General features: G+C 40.0%; 1 protein-coding gene and 1 non-coding gene across 2 annotated transcripts in view; one reads left to right on the top strand and one right to left on the bottom strand.

Moving 5' to 3' along the window:
* Window positions 1-10,462: 10,462 nt before the first annotated feature.
* LOC141609662 (small nucleolar RNA R71) lies at window positions 10,463-10,569 on the bottom strand. The gene has a single exon (XR_012527583.1). It is a non-coding gene; the product is annotated as a small nucleolar RNA R71 (small nucleolar RNA).
* Window positions 10,570-11,341: 772 nt separating this feature from the next.
* Window positions 11,342-16,140, top strand: part of LOC141607794 (uncharacterized) — a 62,712-nt gene continuing 57,913 nt past the window's right edge. Inside the window, exon 1 of the mRNA XM_074427142.1 lies at window positions 11,342-11,587. Within this exon, the coding sequence (XP_074283243.1) occupies window positions 11,342-11,587 (246 nt within the window). The remainder of the gene's footprint in view (window positions 11,588-16,140) is intronic.

Raw genomic sequence — 16,140 nt, 5'->3', positions numbered from 1 at the left:
TCTCTAGAATCTTGTCTTTATAAGACTCCTGACTGAGAGATAACATCCGACGTGATCTATCTCGATAGATACGGATGCCCAAAATTCTTTGTGCCTCACCCAGATCTTTCATCTGGAAATGGTTCTTCAACCATACTTTTACCGAAGTTAAGAGAGGTATGTCATTCCCAATCAGGAGTATATCATCAACATACAATATTAGGAAGACAATCTTGCTCCCACTCGACTTGATATATAGACATGGTTCCTCGACCGATCGAGTAAATCCATTCTCTTTTATCACTTGGTCGAAACGATGATTCCAACTCAGAGAAGCTTGCTTATGTCCATAAATGGAACGCTTAAGCTTGCACACTTTCTTAGGATGTTCAGGATCGATGAAACCTTCGGGTTGTACCATGTACAACTCTTCCTCCAAATAACCGTTTAAGAAGGCGGTTTTCACATCCATCTGCCAAATTTCATAGTCATGAAAAGCGGCAATCGCTAAGATGATCCGAATGGAACGCAGCATGACTACGGGTGCAAAAATTTCATCGTAGTGCAAACCCGGCACTTGGGTGAAACCTTTAGCAACTAGTCGTGCTTTATAGATATCTTGTTGACCTTCCACAGAATGCTTTATCTTGTAAAGCCATTTGCATTGAAGGGGACGAACCTTAGCAGGCAAGTCAACAGTATCCCATACGTTGTTCTCATACATGGAGTCCATCTCGGATTGCATGGCCTCAAGCCATAGCTTTGAGTCGGAACTAGTCATGGCACCTTTATAGGTTGCGGGTTCACTACTCATTAAGAGTAGAATGTCATCTATGTCATGTTCCTCGACCATACCAATGTATCTGTCCGGAGGAATAGAGACTCTACCCGACCTCCTAGGTTCCTCAGGAATATTAACCGCAGCCGGGATTGAAGGAACTGGTTCCTCCAATGGTTGCTCGGCATTTGGTTCTGGAATCTCCGACAGCTCGAAGGTTCTATTACTCTTCGCGTTCTCGAGAAACTCCTTCTCTAAGAATGTCGCACTAGCCGCAACAAATACACGTTGTTCGGTTGGCGAATAGAAGTAATGACCAAATGTTCCTTTAGGATAACCTATAAAGTATGTCTTGACCGATCGCGGGCTGAGGTTATCCTCGTGTCTCCACTTGACATAAGCCTCGCAGCCCCAAACCCGTATAAAGGACAAGTTAGGGACCGTTCCCTTCCATAGTTCATATGGAGTCTTGTCAACAGCTTTAGACGGACTTCGGTTAAGTATTAGAAGCGGTGAGAAGAGCATAACCCCATAATGAATCGGCAATACGGTGTGACTCATCATGGATCGAACCATATCAAGTAGTGTTCGATTTCTCCGTTCGGACACACCATTCAACCGAGGTGTTCGGTGGAGTTAGCGTAAGGCAATCCCACAGTCCTTAAGGTGTTGATCAAACTCGTGTGAAAGATACTCGCCACCACGTGTCGATCGTAGTGTTTTAATCTTTCTACGCAGATTGGTTGTACCCGATTCTCGGTATTCTTTGAATTTCTCAAAGGACTCACTTTTATGCTTCATTAAGTAGACATAGCCATATCTACTTAAATCGTCCGTGAAAGTGATAAAATACCTATAGCCTTCCCGTGCGGTGATTAACATAGGTCCACACACATCCGTATGTATAAGTTCTAATAGGTCAGCAACGCGCATTCCAACACCTTTGAAGGAAATTCGAGTCATCTTACCAATGAGACATGATTCACACGTGCCAAATGATTGAAAATCAAAGGCCGAGATAGCTCCATTCTTTATGAGCTGTTTAACGCGTTTCTCATTAATGTGTCCCATACGGCAGTGCCATAGATAAGTTTGATCTTTGTCACCAACCTTTAACTTTTTATTCATTACGTGCAATATTTCAGTGGTCTGATCTAAAACATAAATTCCATTCATGGAGACTGCCTTGCCATAAATCATATCGTGTAATGAGAAAATGCAGCTATTATTCTCTATTACAAATGAAAAACCAAGTTTGTCAAGTGCAGAAACTGAAATAATGTTTTTGGATAGACTGGGTACATAATAGCAGTTATATAAAAATAACTCAAATCCGCTAGGAAGCTGGATCACATATGTTCCCCTCGAGACGGCAGCCACTCGTGCTCTATTCCCGACATGCAGGTCCACCTCACCCTTTACGAGGGGTTCGATGTTTCGGAGCCCCTGCACATGATTGCATAGATGAGAACCACAACCAGTATCTAGTACCCAAGTTCCGTAACTTGCATGGTTAATCTCAATCATATGAATAAAAGTAGAAGAAGAAGAAGACATACCAACAGGAGTAACGCGACCTGCTTTTATGTCCTCATGGTATACAGGACATGTACGCCTCCAATGCCCAGTCTTGTGGCAATGGTGGCATTCCATGTTACCGGTCTTGCTCTTTGTCGCGCCTAGTGAGGTGCTCGACTCACCAGGCCCACTCTTACCCGATCCCGACTTCTTAAACTTCGGTTTACCTACTGCTAGGTCTGCCTGAGCTTTGCCCTTACCCTTGCCCTTGTTTGACACAACGAGAACATCCTGTTTCAGGCTCCCACTAAACTTCATATCCTTCTCGGTCTGTACGAGAAGGGAGTGTAGTGCATGAGTAGTTTTCTTCAAATCATTCATATAGTAATTGGCTCTAAAGAGCGCAAAACCATCGTGGAGTGAATGAAGCATGCGGTCAATCACGATATTCTCGCTGATCTTACAATCAAGTGCCTCCAGTTTCTCGACATTCACAATCATGCTGTGAATGTGTGGGCTAACCGGTTGGCCCTTCTGGAGTTTCGCCTCAAAGAAGCGACAGGTATGCTTATAGGTCATGATTCTCGGTGCTTTCGAGAATTCCTTAGTGAGCGTGGTGAAAATCTTGTTTGCACCTTGGGCTATGAAGCGTTTCTGCAAATTGGATTCCATTGCAAAAATGAGTACGTTCTTTATCGCACCCGCTTCCATGACGAAATCGCTATACGTGGCGATCTCGTTAGCTCCAGCCGTGGGGCCTGGGTTTGGCGGGATGGGCTCTATCAGATATTTGAGCTTCCCGTCAGCAATGGCAGCATTCCGTAATGCCGCCTCCCAGTCCGCGAAGTTTGATCCATCATTTTTCAGTCTAGTAGACTGATTCATCTAATTCATGAAGATCCGAAGCCAGGACTCACGGTCCAATGTGGCACTTGGCATTGGGTCGTTCATACGGCCAGCCATTTTGTTATTAGCAGTTTAAATGATCGTGCTCTACACGGAAAAAGAAAGAAAAACAAAACGAAATAAGCAACTCATCGAGGTGATTTAAGTCTAATTAAAATTCATTTTAACGTGTAGACTCATTGCACTTGTATAATCGATCTACCTCAAGAATTATACAAATGATCCCAAGACTCAATTTCTGTAAATTGATAAGCCAACTGTTTGGCTAGTTCTATCGTTAGAACTCTCGGTCGATAGATTTCCGTAAATCCTATCTTTAGTCCACCATAATCACAGGATCGTACGAGTGACCATAGTGTTGAGATAAAATAGGTCAAACAGTTCCAACTTACCCGACGTAGAAGGGGTCATATTATGCCTACCGACGAAGAAGGGATTCATTGGAGTTTGACCCAAAAAGACTATTCTCAATTTTTGGTTATACGAGGAAGATCCCATCAACTTAGTTTTAATTCATTTTAAGTGAACGAAAAACTAGCATTACGTGAATGAATTAATTTAGGTGATGGCTTATAAAGTCCGTGTGAAATCTGTATGTCATAGAAAACTAACGCGTAACCTCTATATGAGTCAGTTTTCATGCAAATATTAGGTGGTTTGGTTTTAGGCGGAATATGATGCAAACTATCGTTACGATGAAAAACATAAAACAAATGTAAAACGTAAATAAAAGTCCTAGTGAGGCCTATCCTATCAAGATAAACATAATACAACTTTGGAATCCACCGTTGGACCCGAGAAGCTTGTCTTGATGTTCCATCTTGATCCATGCAGCGGGAGTGAGCATCCGATCTCCATCTTTGGTCTTCACAAAATTACAATTTAAAATTTACAAAATATAAACCTGTTTACATTCTAAATTAAAAACTGTAATTACAAGGAAAAATCCAAAACGGAGATGCGAGATCTCAAAATACAACCAAGACCGTGTTCCATCATCACGGTAACACGTTCTACTAAGGCCACACTAAGTTACAACCGTTTGTAAAATTAAATACGTAATAAAAAAAACATTCATGGCATTCAAAAGTAACGATAAATAAAATTGCATCAACTAAAACAAAATTTATTCGTGACATAATTCTGTAATTATGTTAAATTTATCCAAACCACCTTTTAACGATTAAAATTACGTGACAAAACCGCTTCTATCAACTTAATTTTAATTCATGACAATACATTACTTTAAATTGCTTTAAAATAACTAAATGGTACGTGTGTGAACCGTTTCACAATCAAGCGAGTGTACAACATCCGTATAATGTACATTTTATGGCCACAAAAATTAAAACACGAAAAAAAAAAAAATTCCAGCGGTTCATTTCAGCGGCTCAACCGAGAGCATATTTCCTCTCGAAATCGATTTGACAAAATAAAACCAATTGCAATTTTGACATTATCCGTATAAAATTAAATCTACAATTGATAAAACTTTAACATATTGCTATAAAGACCGATTATAATAACAATATGCAAAAACAAATCGCAAACAAAACCAATCGATCGAGACACTAACAGTCCTCAATCGACTGATCAGACCTGAACAGTTCGGCTGACTGTTTACAACAGCACGGAAAAAAAATTAAACAGCCATGTATAACAGGTCACGGTTTTCAAGGCAAAAAAAAAATATCGATTCAAATCGTTTTATGAAAATCACGATGAAAAATTTACGTGGCCTCGCTCTGATACCACTTGTAGGGTAATATCCGTATAAAACCCCTTAAAATTAAGGACTATAACGCAATTTTAACATGTGATTAATTGTCATAAACGAAAAACAAGAGAAACGATAAAGGAACAAGAATCAACCTCGGGTCCTGTGAATTTCGGCCTAAGAACAGAAATCAATATAGATTTCCTCCTAATTGTTGCACCCAAGATCGTCTGAGACTATGCCCCTTGTGCTAGAAATTACTCTCTAATTGCCATGCAATATTGAGAGAGATATTTGTGAGGTTTTGATGTGAGATCTAGAATTTCAGAGGAAATTACACCAAAACCCTAATTTTTGTGCAAATGACAATGATTAGGTCAAAAGGAGAGAAGGTCTGTCCTTTTGTTTCACTCGGCCAAGCCGTGAGCTAAGGGAGGGAGTGGGCTTTCCAATTTCTCCTTATTTAACTCGTGGTCCGACTTATTTCTCTAAAATGTATATGACGGGTTTTTATTATAAATCGTCATCCTATATCGGATATTTAAAATATCGACTAGTAACATGAAACAGTCGACATATTAATACTTGTCCGACATTGACAATATTGTATAATTAATTAATTCAATATACATTAATTAAATATAACCGTTTATATTCAATTTACGAATTAACCGCTTAATTCACCTTAGCCAGTATTATTTAATCCGTATTAAATAATTATCTCAACATCGCGTTTGACTAATTAGTAGTCAATAACTCCGACTAACCGCTTAGTCTTATTAGGCATCAATATGACTGTATTTTCATACCGTCACATCTCTCAAACGTATCCTATAGGTGTGACTTTTAGGGACCAGTTGATCACCGCCATCTGTATGACAATAACGTCAAACTTATCTAGCAAGCCAACCGTTATTGATAAACGTGGACCAACTGATAATAATACAAAAGTATACCCTTTGATCCTTTTAGAGATTTATATGTCATTGCACTAACTGTGGAGGACACCAGCCCCAACAAGCTCCCACTTGTCCGTACAAGTGTACGTGCAATAACGTTATCCGCACTAACTGGAGGACACCGGCTCCAACAACTTTGTCCACTTTAAGGCCACACATGGCATTATTAACAAGGTTGGAATCACTATGAAGAAATTAAACTATGTTCCAATTGTAAAAATCAAAATTTACCCCATATACTAGGTGATTTCTGAGAATTTGGGGAGAGTTTTAAGACGAAATTTTCAGTTTAGGACAATGCATCACATTACTAAAAAAGATAGTAGTCTTATAAGGCAATTGAACCATGCTTTACACATGAACAATCAAAATTTGGGCATGAATACTACCATTTTCGAAATTCATGGACAAAATTTATCGCAAAGTTTTAAATGTAAGACAATATCTAGCACAAACAACAAAGGCTAAGCCTTTGTTGATCAATTAAACCAACTAACAAACACAAAAATCAAATTGTTGACTCAAGAACGCTAGTTTTCAAAATTCATCAAGTTGGGGCAAAAGTGAACATGTAAGTTTTATATTTAGCAACAATAATGGTGTGGAAAGGTTGTCTACTAGCATGAATTAAACAAAAACATGTAAATAATTGATGAAACTTGAAGAAATTAGAGTAGATCTAAAGAAAATCAAATTGGGGGAATATAAGAGGACAGAGAAAATCACTTAGTTTGCTTAATTACTAAGGATTAAGGAAGATAAATGAAGTGAAAAACTTGAATTCAAGCAACAAACAACAACAATGGAGTTTTTGGTTGATTTTGAGAGAGAAACGAAGAAAGATGAAGAACTGAAGGAGATAAGATAAGGTAAAAAGGTGATTTGCTCAAAAATTTTACAGCCCGAATTTGTCACTCGGTTGAGTGCCGAGTCCACTCGGTCGAGTGAATCATTTTTCAGAAGCTTTCCAAATTTCTGGAAATGAGTCCACTCGGTCGAGTGTAGAGTACTCGTATTTTCCGACTAAGATTGAAAGGTATCTTTCCTCCAACAAAAGAAATGGTTAAGGAGTTCACCGTGTAACACCCCGTGTTAATTAATCACAATTTTTATATATTTTATTTTAATAAAATTTGATTATGAAATTTTTTCCAATGTTTTAAACTATTCTTTTAATTTTAAAAATAAAATTTGAATCCGATTCAAATTTTAACGTAATAAAAAAAATATTAATTATATGTATTTTCAAACTAATAGAATTGGATGATTATGAAAATAAAATTTTCTAATTTCGTATTGAAAAATTACCAAACTTTAATTTTTGATATACTGTTATAATTTTATATTTATTTCCGCTTTAAACTGATCCGGTTAAATTTCAAATTTATTTTATTCATCATTGTGAAATACTTTACGCTTTTCAAACTCGGCATGTGATATTTAAACACTTTCGGAATTTTAACCAAGGTTAATTTATTAACTGTTATTTTCACTTTACAGACGATTTCGGACCCATTATTACAGACGCGTATTAAGTTATTAGGTTTCACCGCCCAAACCCTCATAGAATGTAAGTGGTAGCTTGTTATTATGTTCAAGTAGACTAGTTACTTCTGCAACTATCCAACTTCTTCCCTCGTCATTCACTGCAAAGAACAAATATTCTCTTTTCTACTTATCATGTTACTGCTCAATAGTCATCATTGTTAATTTACTCACCCTATAAATAGGACCATCACCATCACAACCCATCACCATCTTCACATTTCTTAAACCACCATAAGAATCCGACACGATACCGAAACTAAGATGGTCACCTAAGTGTCCATTACTTACGTTTGTTGCAGTAAAGCCCATACAAAAATAAACCCGTATACGATACTCAAAACCTCGCTACACTACGCCTTTAATCATCACCATTTCCTGATTACCACCATCACCACCATTCACGTCTGTCACCATCAACTACCAGCAATCGGACCACAAAACCACGACCATACAAACACTGCCACTGTGACACTACAAGCACTATCCTCTCGACCATCATTTCCAAGGCAATCACCATCACCCTCGACATATACAATATCTATAAACAACCCAAAATCTATACTACCTATATCGCTACCATCGATCATAAAACCAAACCGTTAAGTCTGCTTTATTCGCTGCCGTTTACTACCCGTAATTCACTTTGGTCGCCAAACACCACCGTCAACCGCTACGACCTTCCCTAGCCTGTTTCCCCTATTTCGATATCCTCTGCCGCCACCTCACCTTCGTTTAACTATGATGTGACTTATATTTGTGCACATTTAGTCCCCGAACTAGCCTCGTTCCTATGCTTTCCAGTGCTTATTAGGGTTGTTTTTTTATCTTTAGTTCCCTACTTTGCATATTCTTTGAGGTTTTGTGTCCTTGGTAGGAGAGGATGGCTAGCCTAGAATTTATGGAGCAAAGTAAAGCTAAATGGAGTGCATCTAATGACCAAGCATCAAATACGAGGCCATTACTAAAGACCTAAGTGAATAAATGAAGTAAAATGGGAATGATGAAGACCTCCACGACTTCCCAACGATCCCCACGGATCCTTAAGCAGTCAAAAAAGAAGAAGAAGAAGAGCTGATCGAAGATCCGGGAGTCTCAAGCCTTGATCCGGGCATCTCAACCTTCAATCCGGCGTCCCGAGTCCAGGTCGGGCGTCTCATGACTTTATCCGGGCGTCTCATCATATGACATTCCGGACGGCTCTCTCTAAGACTTGCAAAGCACTAATCATCTTCTTAGGGACTTAATCGTCATTTAAGCCCTTAGTTACCCCAATAATTGTACTTACTATAAATACCCCATTGTGTTAGGGGATTAATCACCAAGTTAGAATTTAGTATTAATTAAGTTTATATATTATTAATCAAGTTGTAATCTCTTAATCCAATATTAATCAAATATTAATTCCTCTTTAATCCTTCAAGTGTTCTTAGTTTTAGTTGGGTAATTGAAGATTATTTGGGTTTATTGAATACTTGACAACTATTCATCATTCATCAAGTGTTCTTCTATTATTCTTTGCTCATTATTTGGATAATCCTCAAGTTGGTATAATTCTTTTTACCCTTACTTAATTATTACTTTACTCATTTACCATGTTTAACTTCGCTAATATGATTGACACCTTCATTAGCATGTTTACCATAGTCATGAGTGAGTAGTCTCCTATCTAGGGTTAATGGGGGATTAGGGGAACTATAACATGGGGGTAGATTCATACTTAATCTAATATGTTTCTATAATATTTCTTGCTTGTTGTAATGTTAACCTATGCACATGTTATGCTTGATAAAATGCTAGACTGTGAAACCTTGCATTTTGCACCTCTTATCTATTCAACAAGACTTGTAAGATATAAACTAACTCGAGTCTTGTTAGACCATGCTTTGAAGTGAATAGGAAGAAATTAAGTTGATTTGTAGGTGTTGTACAGTCTTGACCGACTCGGCTCCAGGACCCAAATCTTCCTATGAATCGTAAGACATAAACTAACTCGATTCCATTATAACAATAATTGCTTGCAACTATGTTAACATGTTTGTATAATCACCGCCATGAATCCCCTATGAACCCATGACACCCTAGTGCCTTAATCTATTGTTTGCAAACCCCTACTTACTTGTTTTACTTTCATTTCTTTACATTTCATTGTTAAAGTAGTGTAACTTGATATCTCAAACCTCAACCCAATTTGTGACACCCTAAGACATGGCTTTCTACAACCGATAACTTAATTCAATACCCGTCCCTTGGGATCCGACCTTTACTTACCACTCTACTAAGAGTAGTTTGTTTAGATATGAATAGACGACAAAGTTTTAAACCGAGCCAAAAATTGCGCCGTTGCCGGGGACGATGTTCAATTGAATTATTTCATTTGTTGTTTTTAGTTTTGTCTTTCTTAACATTGGGGAAGTTAAACTCCTCAAGGTAGTTTTAACTGTTTTCTAGTTGTTTGCTTTTTGCATGCGTAGGATATCACAAGGTAGATTTTTGCCTATTGATTCCGAGATTGAAAGAACCTTGACCAATCTTAGAAGAACCGTTAGAGGGACTTCGACAAGTTTCGATATTGGAGAACTTGTGGACATTAGTGTTGTACAATCGGATAGTGTTGTGTTTACCAACCCTTTTGCAAGAGAAGGAGAGGAGAACCCAATTCAAAACCAACAAAAAAATCAACTCACAATGCCTAAATTTTTATCTCATTCCGTACCTACCGAGGAGAACCTACCAAATAGTACTCCAACACCACTTCACTTAGCCGGTAATTTCATTGCCAAATCTGCATTTATAAAACTAGTTGAGAGAAGTCAATTTGGTGGGATGCCTAGTGAAGATCCTCATCTACATATGGAGACTTTTTGTGACTATTCTGATGCTATCTCTCAAACTGGAGTGACCCAGGATCAAATTCGGTGGGTGTTGTTTCTTTTTTCCTTGATCGGAACCTCAAAGCAAAGTCTAAAGAGCCTAGACAAGACTACCCTTGGTATTGATTCATGGAAGAAGTTAGCACTTAATTTCTACAAGAAATTCTATCCTTCGGAGAAGACTAACATATTGAGAGCCCAAATCACCAGGTTCAAGCAAAGGGATGAGGAATCATTATATGAAGCATGGGAGAGATTTAAGGACACTTGTCGCTCTTTTCCACACCATGGAATTAGTGAATGGTTCCTTGTTCAACAGTTTTGGAATGACTTATATGAAGACTCACGAAATGTGGTTAATATGGGCTCCAATGGGAGGTTCATCGAGGTTGATGATAACTAAACATGGGCTAAAATTGAAGAGATGGAGGCTCATAATTCCCAATATAGTAGACCATGAAAGGTCACTAGAGGAGGGAAGCATGAGGTGGATTCCATCACATAATTGGGTGCTTAACTAACTGCTCAAATCTATACCATAAACTTGAAGTTTCATAAAGCTATGGCCAAGCTTGATGAAGCCTCAAAATCACCCAAACAACATGGCAATGCTATGATGGCATCATCCTCAATCCCAAATGGAGTATGTGAAAGTTGTGGAACATTGGGACATGATCAAGATGAATGTAGAGGAACAAGTGAGCAAGTGAATGCTTTCCAAGCATACAAAAATGGTACACCTTATTTCAACAACTACAATGAGAATACCAACTTCCATCCAAATCTTTCATAAAACAGCCAAAATGTCCAAAACCCTCAACCCACATACACAACCCCTCCAATGAGAAATCCTACTCAAATACCATACTATAGTCAAGCCAAAGAAACTACCATCAACAATATCCTTGCTCACAACAAAATGTTGGAGACTCAATTGTCTCAATTGGCCTCTTCTAGCTCCCAAAGACAAAAGGGATAATTACCTCGCCAAGGTAATCCTCCCACAAGACATGAGAGCATCAATGCTATCCATTTGAGGAGCGGTACTAGATATGAGGGACCAAAGATGCAAATTGAAGAAGGAATTGTTGAAGAGAATGACAAGCAAAGTGATGTGATTAAACCACTAAGGAGGAATCCTAAGGTGGTAGAGATAACTACCAAAGACTCATCAAAGAAGAAAAGTGAAGAGAAGGCTAAAGATGTTGAGAAAGAGCATATTGTGACTAGACTCCCATTCCCAGGTCGCCAAGCTAAGTCTAAGTTTGATGAGCAACTTGGAAAGTTCATGGAAATTTTGAAGAACTTGGAGGTTTCTATACCATTCACGGAGCTAATCCATTATGTTACGGCCTATGCAAAGTACATGAAAGACATCCTTACCAAGAAGAAGTCCATTCGAAAATTGGAAACCATTGCCTTTACCAAGGTACGTAGTTCAGTTCTACAAGGGAATTCCCCTCCAAAGCTCAAACATCCGGGAAGCTTCTTCATTCCATGTACCATTGGTGATACCACAATCAACAACGCACTATGTGATCTAGGTGCAAGTGTGAATGTCATGCCATATTCGGTGTGTGAAAGACTAGGAGTAGGAGCTTAAGTGCACCAACATGACCTTACAAATGGCGGATCGTTCAACAAAGAAACCACTAGGGATATGGGAATATCTGCCCGTGAGAGTTGGAAAGTTCTTCATACCAATGGATTTTGTCATTGTTGATATGGAGGAGGATTCTAACATTCCAATCATATTAGGAAGACCTTCCCTATACACCGCCGAAGCGGTGATCGATGTGAAACATGGAGAGCTCACCCTTGAAGTAGGTGATGAAACAATCACCTTCAACCTCGATAAGACTATGAGAGCTCCCAACTTGTTTGAGCCATGCTTTATGATTGATCACTACACTCGTAAGGGTGATAAGAAGAAGATGGAACCTCCATTCAAAGAGCAAAGGAAAGATGGAAATCTCAAATAAAAGGGCAAAGACACACCACCCAGTTGAAAGAAAGATATTGATAATGTTGAAATGGCTCTATTCGGAGAGCATGGAATTTTTCACAACAAGAATGAGAGCTTGCAAAGCTCACTCATGACAAGTTTTGGTGAAGGCCGCATTGGCTATGGTAACAAGGAAGGAGAATTGCTCCTATCGACTCATGATCCACCCTACATAGGGGAGAAAGCAAATGAAGTTTATGGTCTATGGGACGATGAATTTGAAGGATTGGTTAATCCTTACATTGGGAATGCTATGACTGTAACACCCCCTCATACCAAGGTGCCTTACCAGGACCACCCTACCATGAAAGTGTGTTACCATCTCGGTTGCCTGAGGTTAGTACATATCAAAAGCGTCTGAACTGAGCACATTTATTAAAGTACTATAAAGTATAAAGTTTACATCAACCAAATCCAAAAACTGATGCAACTAAATACAACTCCAATGACTGACAATAAAAGAAATCAAACTAAGACTCAGACGGTGATACTATGACTGGTCATGGCAATACTCCCATGACTGTCCCCAAGCTCATCACTAGCAATACCTGTCAAGCCTGCTCACCATCCCCGAATGGATCACCGCAGAGTCCACAAACAACAACGGGGTCAGTATTACTCAATCAATATAAGACAAACAAACGAAGTAATCAACTGAGCATCTTCAAATCCCAATCCTTCGTTCTCACACTGTACCCGACTACACACCGAAGTGTGTAGCCCTGCCAGATTACCCATCGCAACAGGTAATCCTCGCCGCCAGTGGGTGACCGCAGCCGATCCCACCTAGTCCAGCTCCTCAACGAGCGACAAACAATCCCTGTCCCTTAATGTGCACATCCCCTCCCGTGGCGGGTTCCACGGAGGGTGAACTAGGGTGTGAAGCCACTCCCACAAGTGACTCCACCACAATCACAATCACACGATATCACAGCCGTCACAACACCCTTACCCCAACATCGTCACAACAATCGCCATACTCCGATGATCAAAAGATAACAATAGTCACACAACAAACATGTCTTAACAATGAACAGTAAACTGAGTAGGGAAACCCTACCTTAGCAGTCAACAGTAGCACGAAACACGGACAATCAGAAAGGCTCCTCTACGAAGTCTTCTCCTATACAAAAATCACGTAACACGATTACACTTTATACAATTCCACATATTCTCAATGCCATATATGTATACAGTAACCCCAAAGAATACAATTAACATAGAGATAGAACTTACCTACAGTAGATGAAGGAATTATACGCAAGAACTTCGAAGATTACACACACAACGATGCTGTGGAATGATTAGGAAGTGATTAGGGAGAGATTAGGGTTAACGTAGAAATGATGAAGTTTGAAATGAAATTTTAGAAACTGACGCGGGATATAAAATAACCTTAAACATTCCCTAATCAAACCGTCAAAATACGCTTCGCCAGACCGGATACTCGGTCGAGTAAAGTGTATACTCGGCCGAGTATCCTCTACTCGGTCGAGTATCCACTATACTCGGCCGAGTATTCCTCGGCAGAACCGAAACACACCATACCAACAGCACTACTCGGCCGAGTAGGCTCTACTCGGTCGAGTAGTCACTTAAGAAAATCCGTAGTATTACAGTCTTCCCCCCTTAAAAAGAACTTCATCCAGAAGTTCACACTCCACCCCAAAACAAGACACTACACAACGCAAAAAGACTACACTAACAAGCATTTACCAACGCCAAAGAACCACACAAGACACCACAAAACTCACTAACTCGACTCAAAATAAGACAAAACACAACCGCGACCATCTCCTACCCCCCTAAAAAGACAACGGTTACGTCCCCGTAACCAAACATACCTGATCAAAAAGACTAGGAAAATGTTCTCGCATGGCTTCCTCGGGTTCCCATGTGGCCTCTTCCACATTATGATTAGACCAAAGGACCTTGAGTAAGACCGTCTCACCATTCCGTGTCTTACGAACCTTTCGATCAAGAATCTCCTTAGGAATCTCGGCGTAGGACAAGGATTCATCAAGCTCGATGTTCTCCATCTCAAGGATATGCGATGGATCACTCACATACTTCCGAAGCTGAGATACATGAAAAACATTGTGTACCCTATCCAAAGCTGGTGGCAACGCTAACCTGTAAGCTACCTCGCCTACACGGTCCAAAATCTCATAAGGACCTATAAACTTTTGGCTTAGCTTACCTTTCTTCCCAAACCTCATAACACCTCGCATAGGTGACACTTTCAAAAGGACCTTGTCACCTACCGCAAACTCAATGTCCCTGTGGTGTAAATCGGCATAGCTCTTCTAACGATCTTGAGCAGCTCTCATCTTTTGCCGAATTAACTGGACTTGCTCAACCATATCTTGTACCAGCTGTGGCCCTAAAACCACTGTCTCAGAACTATCATCCCAACAAACTGGACTTCGGCACTTCCAGCTATACAAAGCTTCAAAAGGTGCCATCCCGATGCTCGTATGATAACCGTTGTTGTATGAAAACTCGATCAGATCAAGCCTGTCTTCCCAACTGCCCCCAAACTCCATAACAAATGCCCTTAACATGTCCTCTAAGGTCTTGATGGTCCGTTCTGTCTGACCATCGGTTGCCAGATGAAAGGCTGTACTCATCTTCAAAGTTGTACCCATCAACTCTTGCAGTTCTTGCCAAAACTTGGATATGAACCTCGCAACACGATCAGAAACGATATCTTTAGGTATACCATGTAACCGAACCACATGCCTCCTGTAACCCAATGCCAGCTGCATCTTAGACCAAGTATCTTTCATGGGAACGAAATGGGCTGACTTGGTTAACCGATCAACAATCACCCAAATCATGTTGTTACCTTGCTGTGACCTAGGCAACCCCACAATGAAGTCCATGGAGATCGACTCCCACTTCCACTCGGGTACTTCCAAACACTGTATCTTACCTTGTGGTCTCCTTTGTTCACCCTTGACCCTTTGACAGGTCAAACATCTGGCTACAAACTCAGCTACATCTCTCTTCATGTTTGGCCACCAAAAAGTCTTCTTAAGATCTTTGTAAAGCTTGTCACCACCCGGGTGAACTGAATAAGGAGTGCAATGAGCCTCCGTCAAGATCACTCTCCTCAACTCCGCATCCTCAGGAACACACCATCTCCCATCAAAACGAACACTCCCATCTGTATGGATAGAAAACCTGAAAACCGTCCCACTCTCTATTCTTGACTTCCACTCCTGAATCTTAGGATCAAGCTCTTGCTTACTCTTGATGTTCTCATACAACTCTGGCTCGATCGTCAAATCCCCGATGGTATCTCCCTTCCTTATCATAAAGATCCCCATCCTAGACATCTCATCCCTCAACTTCAGCAAAGACATGGATGTACATAGCGAATGAACGCTCTTCCTACTCAATGCATCTGCAACAACATTAGCCTTACCCTCGTGATAGATGATCTCCATGTCATAATCTCCGATAAGCTCCATCCACCGTCTCTGTCGCATGTTAAGCTCCTTTTGCGTGTAGATAAACTTTAAGCTCTTATGATCAGAAAACACCTTAAAGGTTGCTCCATCAAGATAGTGCCTCCAAATCTTAAGAGCGAAAACAACTGCACCCAGCTCCAGATCATGAGTAGGGTAGTTCTCCTCATATGGCTTTAGCTGCCTCGAAGCATAAGCGATGACTTTCCCTGCCTGCATCAAAACACAACCAAGACCATTCTTTGAAGCATCGGTATATACCTCAAAGTTCTCACATCCCTCGGGCAAGGCTAAGATAGGGGTTGTGGTCAAGCGTTCCTTTAAGGTCTAAAACGCCGTCTCACAACTCTCATCCCAAAAAAACCTGACTTCCTTCCTCATCAAATA

Source organism: Silene latifolia, chromosome 10 (genome assembly GCF_048544455.1).
Source record: "Silene latifolia isolate original U9 population chromosome 10, ASM4854445v1, whole genome shotgun sequence".
Classification (NCBI taxonomy): domain Eukaryota; kingdom Viridiplantae; phylum Streptophyta; class Magnoliopsida; order Caryophyllales; family Caryophyllaceae; genus Silene; species Silene latifolia.
The sequence above is the reverse complement of the archived record's forward strand: the minus strand, read 5'-3'. Positions and strand labels throughout refer to the sequence as shown.